The sequence below is a fragment of the Macrobrachium nipponense genome, chromosome 21 (genome assembly GCF_015104395.2).
Source record: "Macrobrachium nipponense isolate FS-2020 chromosome 21, ASM1510439v2, whole genome shotgun sequence".
Classification (NCBI taxonomy): Eukaryota; Metazoa; Arthropoda; class Malacostraca; order Decapoda; family Palaemonidae; genus Macrobrachium; species Macrobrachium nipponense.
Genome location: NC_087212.1, coordinates 6,120,362 through 6,139,669, shown reverse-complemented (window position 1 = coordinate 6,139,669; position 19,308 = coordinate 6,120,362). Strand labels below are relative to the sequence as shown.

Sequence of the window (19,308 nt, the reverse complement as noted above, 5' to 3'; positions counted from 1 at the left end):
CACTATAACTGCTTTTCAAATCTAGATGATAATCTTTCGTTTCATGATTTAATTCTCCGTATGATATTTAAGTCTAAATTTCTTTTCTTTTTATTTACAAAGGAGCAGGTGTTTTCTCAAGAACAACTGCTTCCCCATCAACATGCTTATAAATAATAAGCATTTTGCATAGGGTAAAAAACCTAACCTCAAAAGGGGAAGGACTCTCATACAAGACCAATTACCTTGCATAATGAGCAGGAGTGTTGTTTTTGGCATCAAGGGCACCGGGGTCAGCCCCATAAACTATCAACAACTCGGCCTGGGATGACTGGCCAGCTCGTGCTGCCACATGCAAGGGATAACAACCCTTTTCCTGCAAAAAAATTGCTTTATAATAGGTTCATGGATGCAACCAGAACCTAACTACTATATAACAGAATAAGGGAGCAAAATATCAATGTCACTTCAGGACATCAAACCCATTGTGAATAGTTAACAGTTACAACTTATCCACCCCTTAAGCATTTTCAGCAAAAAATATTCAATTTCCAAATTTTATTCAGCTTACCTATCATTCTGAAGATATATAATCATTGTATATTAAAAAACATCATCTATAAAATCTTATAAACACATATTTATAAAAAAAATCATGACTCTAAAGACTAAATAAGATGTTTTGACAAATGCAGAACCTGAAAACAAGCATTGATCAACCTTCTGAAGAAGACTTCCTTTAATTATGCATACCAAATGACAGGAAATCACCTATAGTTTTAGATAAAAAAAAACAGGTCTCAAACCCAGCACCTTACTTCATACCTTGTGGTAAAAATTTGGATCAGCTCCTTGGGAGAGTAATCTGAGCGAAGTTTCTAAGTTGGCAGTTCTTACACTGGAATGAAGCTGACGAGATAAATCAACATCACTCCCGTTGGAGTCCTCTCTCTGAGGTCGGTAAACAAAGGAGAGCATCTGGTGCTTGGCCCTTATGAAATCAGCTTTGGTTGGGCTGCAAGATAAAATACATTACTATGCGTCCAGATTCAAAATATGGGTTCCTTGTAAAAAAAAAAATACCCTCAACAAGAATTTGAAGTAATATACGATTAAATTCTTCATTACCTTCACCTAAACCTACCAATTCTCTGCAACTTATACTGTACTCTACAGAATACTACTTTTCTATCCAGAAATTTATGAAACTTTAAGGTAATTATATAAAAACCTAAGCTGTCCAAACAAAATGATAGTTAAACTACAATAAAGTTTTGTACATACTTACCTGGCAGATATATACTTAGCTATAGTCTCCGACGTTCCCGACAGAATTTCAAATCTCACGGCACACGCGACAGGTAGGTCAGGTGGTCTACCTTACCCGCCGCTGGGTGGCGGATGTACGAACCAATCCCCCTTGCTCGTCAGATTTTTCTCTTCCACCTGTCTCCTGAGGGGAGGCTGGGTGGGCCATTAATCGTATATATCTGCCAGGTAAGTATGTACAAAACTTTATTGTAGTTTAACAATATCATTTTTGTACATGAACTTCCCTGACAGATAGATACTTAGCTGATTGGCACCCTTGGTGGAGGGTAAGAGACAGCTAAATAATACAGGTAAGACGGGAAACAACTAATGTTGTAGGATATAAAAACCTTGGTTCTCACCTTTTCAGGATGAAGACTTCATAGATACTGTCTCTGAGTCTGCAATGCCTGGAGAGCTACAGCTAGGACGTGACCTGATGCTGAAAGACTCTCGGATCTACCACTGGGATATGTGATCCCCTATTGTGGTAGAATCCAAGTCGGATACTGTTAGAGGGACCTTGTCCGCTTACCTAACAGATCCTTACCACTACCTCTGCAAGGAGCCAAAACCCACCAGACCACCTAACCAAAATACAAAGGGTTAATATTACGACAAAAAGAGGTGCCTCCTGCAACCTCTTTCAGACAACCAAAAAACACCCAATATAAAATATAGGGTAACATATATTTACACAGGATAAGTTTCAGCTCCCTGCCCCAGCACCGAATCCGCCGATACGAAAGGACCCAAGGCGAAGCATTTATCATATGTGATTTTTACATCACGTAGGTAGTGGTTTGCGAAAACCGATTGGCATCTCCAAAAAGTCGCCTCCATCAAGTTCCGCACAGACATTTTTTCTGAATGCAAGCGAAGTTGCAATGGCTCTCACCTCGTGAGCTTTCACTTTCAGTAGTCTAAAATGTTCTTCCGCTTAACAGGCAACATGTGGCCTCTGTAATAAGGCTTCTCAGAAAAAAGGAAAGAGCATTCTTCGACATGGGCCGAGTGGGGTCCTTTACGGAGCACCAAAGCACATCTTGATTAGCCTTAAGTTGTTCCTTCCCTTAAGGAAATATACTCATAATTCTCATAGGGCAAAGAGTTCTTTCAGGCTCTTCCCTACTAGAAAAGATAAACTACGAACTTCAAAGCTCCTGGGCCAAGGGCGTGATGGGTTTTCATTCTTTGCAAGAAAACCTGGAAGAAACGAACACACCATAGAATCTTCCTTAAACCCGACATTGCCCTCAATATCTTGGAGCTCACTCACCCTCTTAGCTGTAGCTAGGGCCAAAAGGAAGATAGCCTTCTTTTCGTCAGATCCTTGAAAGAGGCTAAGCCAGGAGGTTCGAATCTAGACGATCCAAGGAATTGTAGAACTACGTCTAGATTCCAGTTCGGTACCACATGAGGACGCTTAATGAATTCAAATGATCTAATAAGATCATGCAGGTCCTTATCATCGGATATATTTAAGACTCTATGCCGAAATACTGCCGCCAACATACTGCGGTATCCCTTAATAGTTGACACAACAAGATGACATTCTTCTTTGAGGAAAATAAGGAAATCCGCAATTTGGGTCACAGAGGTACCGGAAGAGGAAATGTTCTTCCTCTTGCACCAACGTCTGAAGACATCCCACTTTGACTGGTATACACGCAAGGTGGAAGGTCTTCTCGCTCTTGCGATTGCTTTAGCAGCTGTTGCTGAAAAGCCTTTCGCTCTGACCAAACTTTGGACAGTCTGAAGCCAGTCAGACTGAGAGCGAGGATATTTTTGTGGTACCTGTCGAAGTGGGGTTGTCTGAGTAGATCGCTCCTTAGCGGGAGCGATCTTGGAAGGTCCACTAACCATTCCAGTACCTCTGTGAACCATTCTTGGGCCGGCCAAAAGGGAGCGATTAAGGTCATTCTCGTTGAATCGGACTCTACGAACTTCTTGATGGTTAGCCCCAGGATCTTGAAGGGGGGAAACGCGTAGACGTCGAGTTCGCTCCAGTCTAGAAGAAGATCATCTATTGCTAATGCCTCTGGATCCGATATCGGAGAGCAGTAAGGATCCAGTCTCTTGTTCTTTGACGTGGCAAAGAGGTCTATGTGTGGCCTGCCCCATAACTCCCACAGGCTCTGACATACATCCAGATGAAGGGTCCACTCTGTGGGAAGGACCTGATCTTTCCTGCTGAGGAGATCTGCTCTTACATTCCTTTCTCCCTGCACGAACCTGGTGAGAAGCTTGATTCCTCTTTCTTCTGCCCACAGAAGAAGGTCTCTTGCTGTCTCGTACAGGGAGAAGGAATGCGTCCCCCCCGTTTCCTGATATATGCCAGAGCTGTAGTGTTGTCCGCGTTGACCTGCACTACCGATCTTCTGACTTTGGGCTCGAAAGCCTTCAGAGCCAACCACACAGCCATCAACTCCTTTCTGTTGATGTGCCAGGCTACCTGGTCCCCCACCCAGGTACCTGACACTTCGCTGGTTCCCAGAGTTGGCCCCCACCCCGTGTCCGACGCGTCGGAGAACAACACCAGGTTGGGGGTCTGGGATTGAAGAGAGTCCCTTCGCAAAGAGGTTGGGATCTGTCCACCAACATAGATGTTTCTTGACGTCCTGGGATAACGACAGGGAGAACGTCAAATCCTGAGAACGACGACTCCAATTCCGATGAAGAAAGAATTGGAGCGGTCTCAGGTGCAACCTTCCTATGGAAACGAATTGCTCCAGCAAGGAGAGCGTCCCCAGCAGACTCATCCACTCCCTCACTGTGCATACTTCTTTCCCTAAGAAGGTTGTTACTCTCTCGAATCCTCGGGCTATCCTTTCCTGAGAGGGAAAAGCCCGAAAACTCAGAGAGTTCATCTGTATCCCGAGATACACACACTCTTGCTCTGGAATTAGTGACGACTTCTTGAAATTGACGAGAAGTCCCAACGCCTTCGTCAATTCTAGTGTTACTTGTAAGTCCTTCAAACAACGATCTTCTGAATTGGCCCTTATCAGCCAATCGTCGAGGTACATGGATATCCTCACCCCTTTCAAATGAAGCCATTGAGCCACATTCCTCAAAATCCCCGTGAACACTTGAGGGGCCGTCAAGAGGCCGAAACACAGAGCCCTGAACTGAAAAATTTTCCCCCCCATCATGAATCTGAGAAACTTCCTCGAGGAAGGATGGATCGGTACGTGGAAGTAAGCGTCCTGTAAATCCAAGGAAACCATCCAGTCCCCTGGACGAAGTGCTGCCAGCACTGATGAAGGCGTTTACCATCGTGAACTTCTTTTCTTTTCTACGAAGAAGTTCAGGGCGCTTACGTCCAACACCGGTCTCCATCCCCCTGAGGACTTCGGAACTAGGAAAAGGCGGTTGTAGAAGCCCGATGAACGATGGTCTGTCACTAGTTTGATAGCCCCCTTCTCCAGCATCTGATCTACTGCTAGATGGAGAGCTTGATTCATGATGGGGTCTCTGTACCTGACCGTCAGTTCCCTTGGGATGGTCGTCAAGGGAGGTCTTTCGACAAAAGGGATGAGGTAACCTTTCCTCAAAATAGAAAGGGTCCAAGGATCCGCCCCTTTTTGGGCCCAGACTTCTGCAAACTCTAAGAGTCTGGCGCCCACCGTTGTTTGAAGGACTTGCAAGTTATTTGGGGGCTTTAACTGACTTGGCGAAAGTCTTACCCCTTCTTGAAGGTCTACGACCTCTAAACGTAGAGGTTCTTGAGGAAGACGCCCCTCGAAAACCCAAGGGTTCTCGACACTTGACTTTTCCTTCTTAGCCTTGGTAGGGAAGGAAGGGCGAGGTTTTCTTGCCGACTGTGGCAAAAGGTCCTGGGTGGCTTTAGCCGAAAGCGATCTCGAAATGTCCTGCACTAGATGTTTAGGGAACAACTGAACGGACAGAGGAGCAAACAGCAAAGAAGACCTCTGGGCATGGGAGACAGACTTCGTTAAGAAGGAACAATAAACAGACCTCTTCTTCACGATTCCGGCCCCATACCGACTTGTCCATACAAGACAAAACACACATGAGATCTTCTGGCGAAAATGACTCTGGCACTTCAATTTTCTTGGCTAGGACCCCCAACGACCAATCAAGGAAGCTAAATACCTCCAGCACTCTAAACATGCCTTTTAGCATGTGATCTAGTTCATTCATTGCCCAAGTCGTCTTTGCAGAGTTAAGGGCAGCTTCTCCTGTCGAATCTACCAGCGCCGAAAAATCCGAATCAGCCGAAGACGGTAGACCCAATCCTAAGGACTCGCCTGTTTCGTACCAGAAACCAGCACGTCCTGATAACTTCGAAGGAGGAAAAGCGAACATCGTTTTCCCCGCTTCTTCTTTGGAAGCCATCCAGGAACCAAAACTCCTCAGTGCCTTCTTCATTGAAAGAGTTGGCTTCATCCTCACACAAGAAGAACTCTTCGCTGTCTTCGCCGTTGAAAAAAGAGAGTGAGGAGAGGGGAGCCGTAGGAGTAAGGGAATCCCCAAAAACTTGCAAAAGTAGCTCTGTAAGCTTCTTGTAAGAAGACACAGCAGCAGAAGTGTTCGGTTCCTCACCCGAACCTTCTAGGACGTCTTGTCGAGGCGACCGCGGAAGATCCTTAGGTGATGAAGGGATCCTAGTAGGAGTTGAGCGAGAGGTTGGAGAACGCCCTCTCGTAGAAGAGTTCACATCCACTGGAGAACGAAGAGAAGATCTGGGTTGTCTACGATGAGACTCCCTCTTCGAGGTAGACGGAATCTCAGCAGAAGGAGAGGTAGGGCTCCTACTCCGAGAATCCTTGGAAACATCCACAGGGCGCTACGAGGAGGCGAGCGCCTGCTAGACTCTTTGCGCCTATCCTGAGGCGAGCGGACCATAAGAGAGCGCCTATCGGGAGCAGAGCGCTTGCACGGCTCTCCATACTTGTCCAGTTGAGTATGATCAACGGAAGTTCGACTGGAAGGCGAAATGCGCCTACTAGGAGAAGGCTGCTTGCGAGACTCTTGACGTCTAACAAGAGGGTAACATTCAGGAGAAGGGCGCTTCAAAGCTAACGAGCGCCTACCTGGCGAAGGGCGCTTCCGAGATTCCTGGTGCCTACCAAGAGACGAACGGTCAGGAGTAGTGCGCCTAGAAGAGGAAGAGCGCCTACACGGAGAAGGGCGCTTGAAAGACTCTTGTTGTCTGCCCCGAGGAGAATAATCAGGAGTAGGACGCCTTAAAAGAGACGAGCGCCTACTAGGAGATTGATGTGCAGTAGGCTCTTGGCGCCTACCTTGCGGGGAGCGGCTAACAGCAGGCCGTCTATCATGCACACGACTCCTACCAGACTCTTGACGCCTGTAAGGAGAGAAGTCACGATCCGACACTCGAGGAGAGCGACATCTGGAAGAAGAACGCCTACTTGTATAAGGGCGCCTTCTAGGATCTTGAGGCTGCTGAGGAGAAGTCCCACGCGAGGGAGTCGAAGAAATAGCGTGGTGAGCAGGTGCAGTGCGCTTACCGGAAGCGGGAATCCAATCTAGAGAAAAATGATATTGTTAAGATACAATAAAGTTTTGTACATACTTACCTGGCAGATATATACTTAGCTATAGACTTCGGTCGTCCCGACAGAATTTCAAAAACTCGCGGCACACGCGACAGGTAGTCAGGTGATCCACCATTCCCGCCGCTGGGTGGCGGGGTCTGGAACTATTCCCGTTTTCTAAGCCATAATTTCTCTTCCACCTGTCTCCTGAGGGGAGGCTGGGTGGGCCATTAAATCGTATATATCTGCCAGGTAAGTATGTACAAAACTTTATTGTATCTTAACAATATCATTTTTGGTACAAGTAACTTACCCAGCAGATATATACTTAGCTGATTGGCACCCTTGGTGCGGGCAAGAGACAGCTACAAACAAAATAATACTTAAACTAAATACATTAAAAAACAGGGAAAAAACAACCTATGTTCTTGGATAACATAATCCATAGTTCCTACCTTATTGGGCTGAAGACTTCATGACTACTGTCGATGAGTCCTGCTTGCCTCAAGAGTTTCAACGAGGAATGAACCTATGGTTGAATAACTCTTTGGATCGTGTCAATGGGGGCTAGCCCGCTTACGCGACAGAGCCATACTGGATCGTACCAATGGGGGCTGACCCACTTACATGGTAGAGCCTTGACCTTTTGTCATATCAATGGGGGACTCGCCCTCTTACATGACAGAGTTAAGGTTATAAAACAAATCACAAAGAGCACTGAAGCCAATCCCGATCACCTGAACCATGTTAGTCTTGTTACACTCTATGAATTGTAAGAGGGTCCCTATTCCCTCTGACAATTAACCAATAAAAAACAACCACCATAAACCGTAATTTAAGCCTTAAACTAAATAGGAAGGATTAGCCTCAGCCCCTTCTCCCAGCACTGAATTGCCGCCCAAACATAGCTCCCAGAGCAAAGCACTTTTCGTACGAAACTTTTAACATCTCTGAGGTAATTCGAGGCGAACACCGAATTACATCTCCAAAATGTCGACTCTATCAGAGCCTGAAGACCATGTTTTGTGAATGCCATAGACGTAGCTATGGCTCTCACTTCATGAGCTCTCACTCTGAGAACCTTGAAATGCTCTTCTTCGCATTTAAGGTGAGCTTCCCTTATTACATCTTTTTATGAAGAATGTAAGGGCGTTCTTAGAAATCGCTCTTTTCGGATCTCTTACAGAGCACCAAAGACTTCCTCTGTACCTTTCAGCAACTTCTTCTTCTCCAGGTAGAACTTGAGTGCCCTAGACTGGACAAAGTCCTTTCTAGTTCTATCCCGTTAATGAAGATATTCCTTTTATCTCAAAAGCTTCTTGGCCAAGGCTTTGAGGGATTTTCATTTTCGCTAGAAAAAATGGTTGAAAGGAGCAAATCGCTGAATCTTTCTTAAACCCCACTTTACCTTCCAAAGCTTGCAACTCGCTCACTCTCTTGGCTGTTGCTAACGCAAAAAGGAATAAAGACTTTCTTGTTAAGTCCCTAAAAGAAGCTGCGTGAGACGGTACAAATTTTCCCCCGCCACATTAGGAACTTGAGGACCACATCCAAGTTCCAGCTAGGCTTCTTGATGACATGTCCTTTCGTGGTCTCAAAAGACCTTATAAGGTCATGAAGATCTTTATTGTTTGTCAGATCTATTCCTCTATGTCGAAAAACTGAGGCCAGCATACTTCTGTAACCCTTCACTGTTGAAACTGCTAGGTTACAGTCTTTTTCTCAAATATAGGAGAAAATCTGCGATTTCAGTTACAGAGGTACTGGAGGAGGATATTTTTCTTTTCCTTACACCATCTTCTAAACAACTCCCACTTCGACTGATATACTTTAGAAGTGGAGACTCTTCTGGCTCTTGCAATAGCCTTCGCCACTTCTCGTGAAAAGCCCCTTGCTCTGACAAGTCCTTCGACAGTCTGAAGGCGTCAGACTTAGAGCGGGGAGGTTTTTGTGAAACCTGTCGAAGTGGGGTTGTTTGAGAAGATCGTTCCTTAGTGGAAGCGATCTTGGAAAACTCCACTAACCACTCCCAGCACCTCTGTGAACCAATCGAGAGCCGGCCAAAAGGAGCGATGAGGGTCATTCTTGTTCCTTCCGAGCAAGCGAACTTCCTCAATACTTCTCCTACTATCTTGAAAGGAGGGAAGGCGTAAGCGTCCAAGCCCGTCCAATCTAGCAGAAAGCTGTCTACTGCTACTGCTGAGGATCCGGAGATCGGGGAGCAATAGGTTTCTAATCTGTGATTCTTGTTGGTGGGTCGCGAACAGGTCTATATTGGGCCTTCCCCACAGCTGCCAAAGTTGTTGGCAAATCTGAGGATTGAGAGTCCATTCCGTGGGTAGGACTTGTTCTTTTCTGCTTAACAGATCTGCCCGGGACATTTTTCTCTCCCTGGCACAAACCTTGTGAGGAGAGAGATCTTCTTTCCTGTGCCCAAAATCAGCAGATCCTTTGCTGACTCGTAAGGAAAAAGGAATGCGTCCCCCCTTGCTTCTTTATATAAGCGAGGGCTGTTGTGTTGTCCGAGTGAATCTGAATCCCAGACCTGAGACCTGTTCCTCGAAATGAACCAAAGCTAGATGAATGGCTGTTAGCTCTTTCTTGTTTATGTGCCAGGACACTTGTTCTCCTTCCCAAATGCCTGACACCTCTTGCGAACCTAGGGTCGCTCCCCACCCTGAATCTGAGGCGTCTGCAAACAACGCTAGGCGAGGGTTCTGTAAGCGAAGGGAGATTCCTTTGCTTAGTTTCTGTGGATCTAACCACCAACGGATATTCTCCTTGATCCGTTTCGAGATTGGAAAAGTCTCTCCCAGATTGTTGGACTTCCAATCCCACTTCTCCTTCAAATAAAATTGAAGGGGTCTTAGGTGAAGTCTTCCTAAGGAAACGAACTGTTCCATCGAGGAGAGGGTCCCCAGCAAGCTCATCCATTCCCTCGCGGAAACAATGTTCTTTCCTTAAGAAGACTGACACCTTTTTCAGGCAGCGTTGTCTCCTTTCCTGCGAAGGATACGCTAGAAAATCCCGAGAATCCATCTGAATCCCCAGATAGACAATACTTTGCTGGGGAGTCAGCATGGATTTCTCGTGATTTTACTAAAAGTCCTAAGGACTTTGTCAACTTCAGAGTAACTAAAAGGTCCGTCCAGACATTTTTCCTCCGATTGGGCTCTTATTAGCCAATCGTCCAGATATAACGAGATCCTGATCCCTTCCAGATGTAGCCAAAATAAGCTACATTCTTCATGATGTCCGTAAAGACTTGAGGGGCAGTCGAAAGTCCGAAGCACATCGCTCGGAACTGGAACACTTCCCCTTGGAACATGAACCTCAGATACTTCCTTGCTGCCGGATGAATTGGCACATGGAAATACGCATCCTGAAGGTCCAGGGACACCATCCAGTCCCCTGGACGAAGAGCAGATAGAACAGAGGAAGACGTCTCCATCGAAAATTTCTTCTTCAAGACAAAGAAATTCAGGGCACTGACGTCTAGAACTGGTCTCCATCCCCCCGATGCTTTCGGTACCAGGAATAGCCGATTGTAGAATCCTGGAGACTGGAGATCTTGAACCAGTTCTACCGCTTCCTTGGAAATCATCTGTTCCACTGCTTGCAACATAGCAAGCTTTCGGACCGGGTCCGAGTATCTTGCGGTCAAACTCCCTGGAGTTGTCGTCAAGGGAGGATTTTCCCTGAAGGGGATCAAGTATCCTTTTGTCAGGATAGAGAGGGACCAGGAGTCCGCTCCCTTCTGCGCCCAGACTTTGGCAAAGTGGAGTAGCCTGGCGCCTACTTTCGTCTGGGGACTTGCTGTTCATCTAGACTTCCCGAAGGACCTTCTAGATGGTCTATTCTTTCTCTCTGGTCTTCTACCTCTAAGAGGGGCTCTAGAAGAGGAGGACCCTCGAAAGGGCTGAACAAAAGAGGGTCTCTCTTTCTTCTCTATAGGCACTGCCGGCCTAAACTTCTTGGCTGAGTGCGTGAGGAGATCTTGAGTTGCCTTCTCAGTAAGAGATTTCGAAACCTCTCTAACCGTCTCTTGTGGAAAAATGGTGCGGGGATAAAGGAGCAAAAAAAGAAGAGATGTCCTTTGTAAGGGTGATACTGCTCTTGCTAAGAAAGAGCTAAAGACAGATCTCTTCTTCAATACTCCCGTACCAAAAAGAGCAACTTCCACAGAACCATCCATGACCGCTCTGTCCAGGCAAGCCAGGACGCTCGAAAGTTCCTCCATGGAAACAAAGTCCGTGTCCTGCGATCTCTTTGCTAAAGCTCCTAATGCCCAGTCCCATAAAGTTGAAGACTTCTAGGGTTTTAAAGAGGCCCTTTAGAAGGTGGTCCAGCTCACACATGCCCCAAGTCGCCTTAGCAGACAGCAACGACTTCCTCCTAGCAGAGTCCCACTAAGGAAGCAAAATCCGCATCCGCGGAAGAAGGCAGACCTAACCCCATCGGCTCTTTGGTCTCGTACCACCTTCCTGGTTTGCCTGTTAATTGGAAGGAGGGCAGGAAAAACTGTCTTGCCCGCTTCCCTTCTGGAAGTCAACCACTCTGAAAAAGTAAGTAATGCCTTTTTCATACAAAGAGCGGGCGCATCTTAACGAAGGAAGACGATTTGAGAGCTTTAGTGCTGGACATCAACGATCCTGGTGAAGGAGGGTCCGCAGGATGAAGGGAGTCTCCGAACTCCTTTAGCAGCAAAAGAGAAAGTCTCTTGTAGTCCGAAACTGCTACATCTACAGGCTCTTCGTCTTCCGATACCTGGTCCAACTGATCTACAGAAGGAGATCGTTTTGGAGTGATCTGGCTCTTCCCGGGAGAAGAACTCCTCCCAGGAAGGGGAGGCGCGGAACATTAGCACTCCTATACGAGGAGTGAGGCTCCTGTCTGTCGGCAACACTCTTGTGCCTACTAGACTCTTGTCTATGTTCGTCGGGTTCGTGGCGCTTGCTAGGCTCCTGGCGTCCTGATTCAGGGCGCTTGAAAAGATCCTCACGTCCTGAATCCTGCTGCTTAACAGGCTCTTGGCGCCCTAACTTGACGCCTAACGTACTCCTGGCGTCCTGTTTTTCTGGCGTCCTAACTCTGGCGCCCTGACTCCCGACGTCCTGACTCCTGGCGCCCTGACTCCTGGCGCCCTGACTCCTGGCGCCCTGACTCATGGCGCCCTGACTCATGGCGCCCTGACTCATAGCGTCCTGATTCCTGCCTTCTAGCCGAATCCTGACGTCCTGATCCTGCGTTCTAAGAGGCTCTTGACGCCCTTTCTTGCGTCTTGCTGCCTCTTTGCGCCTGTCTGGTCCTGGTCCTGAAGACCCAAGGGATCCTGATACCTAAACATCGGTTTTCCGGTTCCTTGCACCTAAACCGATCGAGACTTCTGCTCGATTCGCTGCGATTAAGAGGGCGCTTCGGGGAAGACAGCCTATAGGGCGAAAGGGCTCTTCTCTCAGGAGAACAACTCCTATCAGACGAGTCTCTCGACGAAGGCGATAAACGCCCTGGAGATCGTGAGTTAGTTTCTCTCCTATACGAAGAAGGACGCTTAGCGAACTCTTAACCGGGAGCGAGACATCCTTCCTCCTTGTAGAGTCCTTCGCAAAAGAGCCTACGAGCGAAGCTAACTGCTCTTGCAGATTAACCAAAAACTTCTTGGTCGGATCCTGAAGAGCAGGCTCCTCTAGTCTAGTCTTCTTAGGTCCCGAAGGCCAATCCTCGGGAAAACGCTCTGGGCTGGAGTCAGCCGCGTCTCCTTTAGGCGCCTTCCAGGCTCTCTTCAAAGGGCGCGAACGGGGAGGCCGAACTCCATCCTCGTTTAGGAGAGGAAGAGTCTGAGGCCGAAAAACACTCCTTTAGGACGCCTTTTTCTGCGGCAATCCGAGGCAGCCTGGGACTTAACAACAGATCTGCCGAAGGGACGCCTGACCGTTGGGGATGTTCTGCATCCTCCCTGCGGCTTTCGCATTCCTCCTCCCCTGGTCCTGGGAGTTTGGAAGAGGTCTAGGCTAGGAGCAATGAGGAACCGGTCAGACGCCCCCTCCACTGCACTTGGGACACTGCCACAAGTCACTATCACCACTCTTACCTTGGTTTAGAGCTCGTAGCTGAGCTTGAAGTTTCTTAATAGAAGCGTTTACATTTTTCCCTCTCTGACGAAGAATCTTTGGATTCAGAACAGGGAGAAGCAGCTGAGGCTAAGGGAAAATTGTTAGATGGAGAGTTAATTTCTTGTTCTAATGAGCAAGATCTACTAGATGACCTAGCTGAAAGCCTTTCTCACTCTATCTCTCTCAAGCTTCCTAACATATGATGATAATTCCTTCCATTCAAGCTCCGTAAGGTTCTCGCATTCCACAGGTGTTAATAAAAGGCAGGTGTTAATAAAAGAACATTCATTCTCCCTGCATTTAGCGCAAATACTATGCGGATCCAATGCCGATTTAGGCAGCCTACCTTACATTCTTCCCTACTGCAAACTCTAAACATAGGTGAAGCCTTAGCGTCAGACATCGTGAAAGAGTAGTCAAAACCAAAGTCGAAAAACAGTCCACAATAAGCGTATGCCAAGCCAGAGAAAAAACAAGAATACGTCACCCCCCCAAAAAACCATCCAAATTCTCGGCAAACGAGTTGAAATCCAAGATGGTAGGAACGAACAATAGGTGTTGTCCGTTCAACCGACAGAGAAATTATGGCTTAGAAAACGGACTAGTTCCAGACCCCCGCCGCCACCCAGCGGCGGGAATGGTGGATCACCTGACCTACCTGTCGCGTGTGCCGCGAGTTTTGAAATTCTGTCGGGACGACCGAGTCTATAGCTAAGTATATATCTGCTGGGTAAGTTACTTGTACAAAAACTTCTTTCTCCATAGAGCGTCCTACCGATGTTTGGCGCCTTGAAGTCGAAAGAGAGCCAGGAGAGCGAGGGCGCTCATGTGAGCCCCTACCTTCATACGAAACCTCCCCATATGAGGAGACCACCTAAAAGAGGAGAACGATCCTCTGAAGAGCAGCGCCTAGATCTCTTGATCGGAAGAGAAACGTCCTTCTTCCTACGTGATCTAACTGCTAGAGAATCTGCTAGCGCCATGATCTGAGCTTGAAGTCCCGCGAGTACTCTCGTAGGAGAATCTTGTTGTTCTTCCTCGGAAGCAGGCGCAGAGCGAGGAGCGCGAGAAGAAGAACGATCACAGGATTTCTTGGGTTTCTTCGCCTCCACCGACAATTCTTCCGGGAAAACCTCCGGACTAGAAGCCAAAGGACTGCAGGGAGCCTTCTAAGCCCTCTTCAACGGGCGCGACGCATCCTGGGAGTTCCAACCTCTCTTCGGAGAGGGAGAAGACGAAGAGGAGAAGCATTGGCGTAGGAGCTCCTTCTTGTAGCGATCCGAGGCAGCCTGGGAGCGAACTTCAGGATCTGCCGAGGGGACGCCTGACCGGTGCGGGTTCTCCCTAGCCCTCTTGCGGCTTTCGACTTTCCTACTCCACTGGAACTGGGAGTCTGGAAGAGGTCTAGGCCTAGAGGCACTAAGGAGCCGGTCAGACGCACCCTCCACAACACTGGGGACACTGCACTGATCACTAACACTCTCCTTACCTTCCAACTGACGAATCTTCTATCCATAGATAGAATCGTGGCTCTCAGAGCTGCCGCCTCCGAAGGCGAATCTTCGGCTTCGGTGCTGGGAGCAGGGGCTGCAACTTGGGAAGAAGGTTCTAATTCTACATTAGCATTAGGATCCACATCAACTCACTCATTCTAGACCTACTAGAACTTCTAGAGGAAGCCTTACGTACTCTATCACGTTCCAACTTCCTAACATAAGAAGAGAGAGCCTTATATTCTTCTTCATTCAATCCCTTACATTCACTACAAGGGTTAGCAAAAAAAAAGAACATTCATTCCCCTGCATTTCATGCAAACCGTGTGGGGGTCTACCAAAGCTTTCGGCAACCTCACCTTACATCCTTCATTCACGCAAACCCTAAACAAAACAGAAGTTTTAACTACTGAATCTAGGTCAGACATCGTTAAAGAAAATCAAAATCAAAATCAAAACGGTCCACAATTAGCGTATGCCAAGCCAAACAAAGCGAATACGTCACCAAAAGAAGTCCAAATTAACTCCAGGCAAGCGAGAATCGAAAAACTATCGAGAGGAACCGACAACAGTTGTTATCGTTCCCGTGACAGAGAAAAATCTGACAAGCAAGGGGGATTGGTTCGTACATCCGCAACCCAGCGGCGGGTAAGGTAGACCACCTGACCTACCTGTCGCGTGTGCCGCGAGATTTGAAATTCTGTCGGGAACGTCGGAGACTATAGCTAAGTATATATCTGTCAGGGAAGTTCATGTACAAAAACAGCCACTACCTCCAGCATTAGCAAATAGTTTGAACAATTTCATCACAGCACAGACAAGATCTGCAATATGTAGGTCAAATAATTAGAAAAGAAAAGCAATAAAAAATATGATCAACTGTGGCTGAAAGAAAATCTGCTGGATAAACCACATAAATTTAACACAAAAATCATGATTTTCCCAATGTAATACATTATACTGAACAGTTGAAAAATTTGAGTACTCTCGCTGAATACCTACTACTAAAGTTTCACTGCAGTTCCATGGAGTAACATTAAATAAAAAAAGAATCTTTGGGAAAAGAAAGGTACTGTACTTACTGAACTGGATCTTTGGGTTGTGGTTTGCGTCTTCCAGTTCTTGCCACGCTTGGATCTAATAACGTATGTTCCCATATATGATTGGCCCCACTGCTGCTGAGGGTATGCACCATCTAACAAAACAACACAAGATAAATATTAAGCAAACTGACTAAATAAATGTTACGTTAACTACACCAATTGTTCAATATTCTAAAATGGTCCAATTTATTTCTATATTAAAATGAAAAATTTCCTTATTATCAAGAAAGGCAACACAGGCAGTCCCCAGTTATTGGAGGAATTGGTTATCGGCGATCCGGTTTTATGGTGCTGGTCTAGTGCCATAAAATTGCCAATTTATGGCGCCGTAACAGACCGAGTTGCAGTTATTGGCACCATAACATGCCTAACAGAGGTGCCATAATGGTGCTTATGATATTAGTGCCATAAGCGCATCGCCGAGTTTTGGTTAGTGGCAGTTTCCGCTTATCGCCACCCCCTCAGGAACAGAACCCCTGCCAACAACCAGGGACTGCCTGTAATGATCCATGTATGACCAAAACTACAATGTAATTACAATTTTGGACCTCTGGTAAGTGCATAAGCAGCTAGTAAAAGAAACACTAAATAACTACGAGCCTTGATTGGGTCTTTTCCAAAGTTAACTACATGTATAACTATGGCACTGCCTCATTCCTTTGGAAGGAATTGAATTTTTCCTTGTACTACTGCATTGCATGTCCACAAATAAAGGTGATAGGAATAGGGTTGTGTTATTGGAAGTAATGATTTTTTCTGTTTTGTCTCCTCTGCATGAGTTGCTGTTACTTTTCAACTTGTATACCACTTTGGAAAGATGTGAAGATATTTCTGCTTCTATATCAAGGTCATCAATATTTAGGGGATTTTGTTAAACTTGCCATAAGATGATTCTTATTTTTCACCTGGTTATTTTCTCATGCCTTTCTCGAAGCCATGGAGTATTACTAAATGCACAAGCAAACTATTTTCTTATCAGCATCTTAGGGCTTGCACTCAATATACAAACCCAAGTGCCTCTACAGTTATCAGACCATCAAGACTTGATCCAGCACTACAATGAAACTGAAAATGGGACTTTATATTATGCAAAGCAGCACACTACCCTACCTAAATTTCATGTTTTAAGACAGAACAAACTGACAATTTGTCGAAAATTGCATTTTTTCCTAACTATACAAACCTGAGGTCCTTTAACAATAGGAAGTAGCTAGCGGCAGCTGGAAACGGTCGTAAGCTTCGAACAAAGGGGAGAACGTAGTTAACTGCTTGTCCGATCGTCGCGCGCCGCGCGACTGGGAGGTAAACAAATCACTTTTGCTTTTGGCCCATGCAAAATACGCAGAGTGAGGGGTGGCATGAGGAGGGACTATATGTAAAGGACCTCAGTTTGTATAGTTAGGAAAATGCAATTTTCGACAAATTGTCATTTGTTCCGATACGTAATACAAACCCTCGGTCCTTTAACAATAGGAAGACTCACTTTTTGGTGGGAGGAATCTGAGTCTTTTTGATGAACAGACTGGTGTTTCGCCATCCCTGGAATGCCTCCCTGGTCGTAAGAGCGAGGGAGGGATCCAAGCCTCTGTCCGATTGATCGGGGTGTGCACCGCAGGATCAATGGTCAGACCTCTGGGCCGAGTACTAAGAGAGAGGCAAAGCGTATCTCTTTGTACCAGCATTGTAAGAACTTTTCCTTTACATGAGCAAATATAAAGTAATGGGTTTGTCTCATGTCGGCATCCACTTTCTCCCCCTTGTTGGAGAAAGTGGTGGATATACACTCCTATCTCTAGTTAAAGAGGTAGGATGGAGCTCTGTTGAATAGCTTACCTGCATCTGACTCCCCTTCCAGCAAGGTAACGACGTCTCCCTCTGCCCCACAGGTAGAGGTAGAAAAAGATGGTGAAGAGAAGCCAGTCACTCTCTCATTCACGCATTCATTCTCCCAGTCATACCAGGAATCGATGCTGTTCTGCCTGCTCGGGTGCTGGTAAGCTTACACAACGTGTTGAGCAGCCACCACAGGTCCCAAGGAAAAAGTATCCCCAAGGACTTGTGGGCAATATCCCGAAGGTAGAAGGACGTGAAGGTGGTCTGGTTGGCCCAGACACCTGCCTTCAGGACCTGCGCCACGGAGAAGTTCTTACGGAACGCTAAGGAGGGTCCGATACCTCTGACTTCGTGGGCTCTCGTCGGAGCGTACGGATGTCGTCGCTACCATCAGCTTCGTACGCTCTCCTGATCACCTCACGCAGCCAGAAAGAAAGCGTGTTCTTGGAGACTTCTTTCTTGGTAACCCCAGTGCTTAACGAGAGGCGTCGACACTCAGGCCTGAGATGTCGAGTTCTCTTCAGATAGCGCCGTAGCGCCCTCACAGGACAAAGCAGCATCTCATCCGCATCGTTATCGGTGAAGTCCAGGAGGGAGGGGATCGTGAAAGACTCGAACCTGTCGTCAGGGATCGACGGATTCTGAGTCTTAGCTACGAAGTTCGGGACGAAATCGAGCGTCACAGATCCCCAGCCTCTGGTATGTTTAACATCATAAGAAAGGCCATGTAGTTCCCCTACTCTCTTCGCCGATGCCAGGGCCAGCAGAAGAGGGTCTTGAGGGTCAGATCCCTGTCTACGACTCTCGGAGTGGCTCGAATGGTCTTCGAGTCAAACTCCCTAAGTACGAGAGTCACACCACGCAGGGGGCCATGAGTTCCCTGGGTGGGCAAGACCTTTCGAAGCTCCTCATTAGCAAGGATATCTCGAACGAATTCGAGATGTCCAGTCCCCTCAGTTTTAGGACGAGAGCCAGGGCGGCTCTATATCCCTTAACTGGGGTACCGAGAGGAGCTTCTCTCGGCGAAGAAACACGAGGAAATCCGCTACCTGCTGAAGAGTGGCTCTGAGAGGAGACAGACCCTGTCTACGACACCAACCACAGAAGACGGCCCACTTCCCCTGTACCACAGCTGCAGAGGACTGTCTGACGTGTCCAGCCATCTCTGTTGCTGCGCTACGAGAAAAGCCTCTCGTTCGCAAGAGATGGTGGATAACAGCCAGCCGTGAAGTTGAAGGGACTGGACTGCTTGGTGGTACCGTTCTACGTGTGGCTGGGCTAGAAGGTTGTGCCAAGTGGTAGCTCTCTCGGTGCAATCCGCAAGAAGAGCCAGCAGGTCCGGATACCAAACGGCTTGTGGCCGTTTGGGAGCCACCAGGATCATTCTGAGATTGGAGTGACCAGCGCTCGACTGATCACTTTCCGAATCAGACAGAAGGGAGGAAAGGCGTACGCGAAGAGGTTGTCCCAGGGGTGTTGGAGAGCGTCCTCTGCAGCTGCCCATGGGTCCGGCACAGCTGAAAAGAAACCCTGAAGTTTTCTGTTGTGCCGGGTGGCGAACAGGTCTGCGACCGGTCGCCCCCACAGTTGAAGAGCCTTTCCGCCACGTCTTGGTGTAAGAGACCATTCGGTCCCTATCACCTGATCCCGACGGCCTGAGCTTTGTCTGCTACTACATTCCTCTTGCCTGGAATGTAGCGTGCTGACAGCTCTATCGAGTGAGCCGTGGCCCACTCGTGCACCTGCACCGTCAACTGATGGAGCGGAAGAGACACTAGCCCCCCCTCCCCCCCTGCTTGTTGACATATGCCACTACTGTGGTGTTGTCGCACATCAACACCACTGAGTGTCCCACCAAGCGGTCCTGAAACTCTTGGAGAGCGTTGAACGCCGCCTTGAGTTCCAGGACTTATTGATGTGAAGGTGCTTCTCGTGATGGTCCCACACACCC

General features: G+C 47.3%; 1 protein-coding gene across 2 annotated transcripts in view; it reads right to left on the bottom strand.

Annotated features, from left to right (window-relative positions):
* The window catches only part of LOC135197740 (ARF GTPase-activating protein GIT1-like), a 60,683-nt gene that overhangs the window by 32,285 nt on the left and 9,090 nt on the right, over positions 1-19,308 (bottom strand). For both annotated transcript variants that reach the window (XM_064224794.1, XM_064224795.1), the window contains exons 3-5: positions 15,504-15,616; positions 805-994; positions 225-355 (exon numbers count right to left, since the gene is read on the bottom strand). In XM_064224794.1, coding sequence (XP_064080864.1) covers positions 225-355; positions 805-994; positions 15,504-15,616 — 434 coding nt within the window. The remainder of the gene's footprint in view (positions 1-224; positions 356-804; positions 995-15,503; positions 15,617-19,308) is intronic.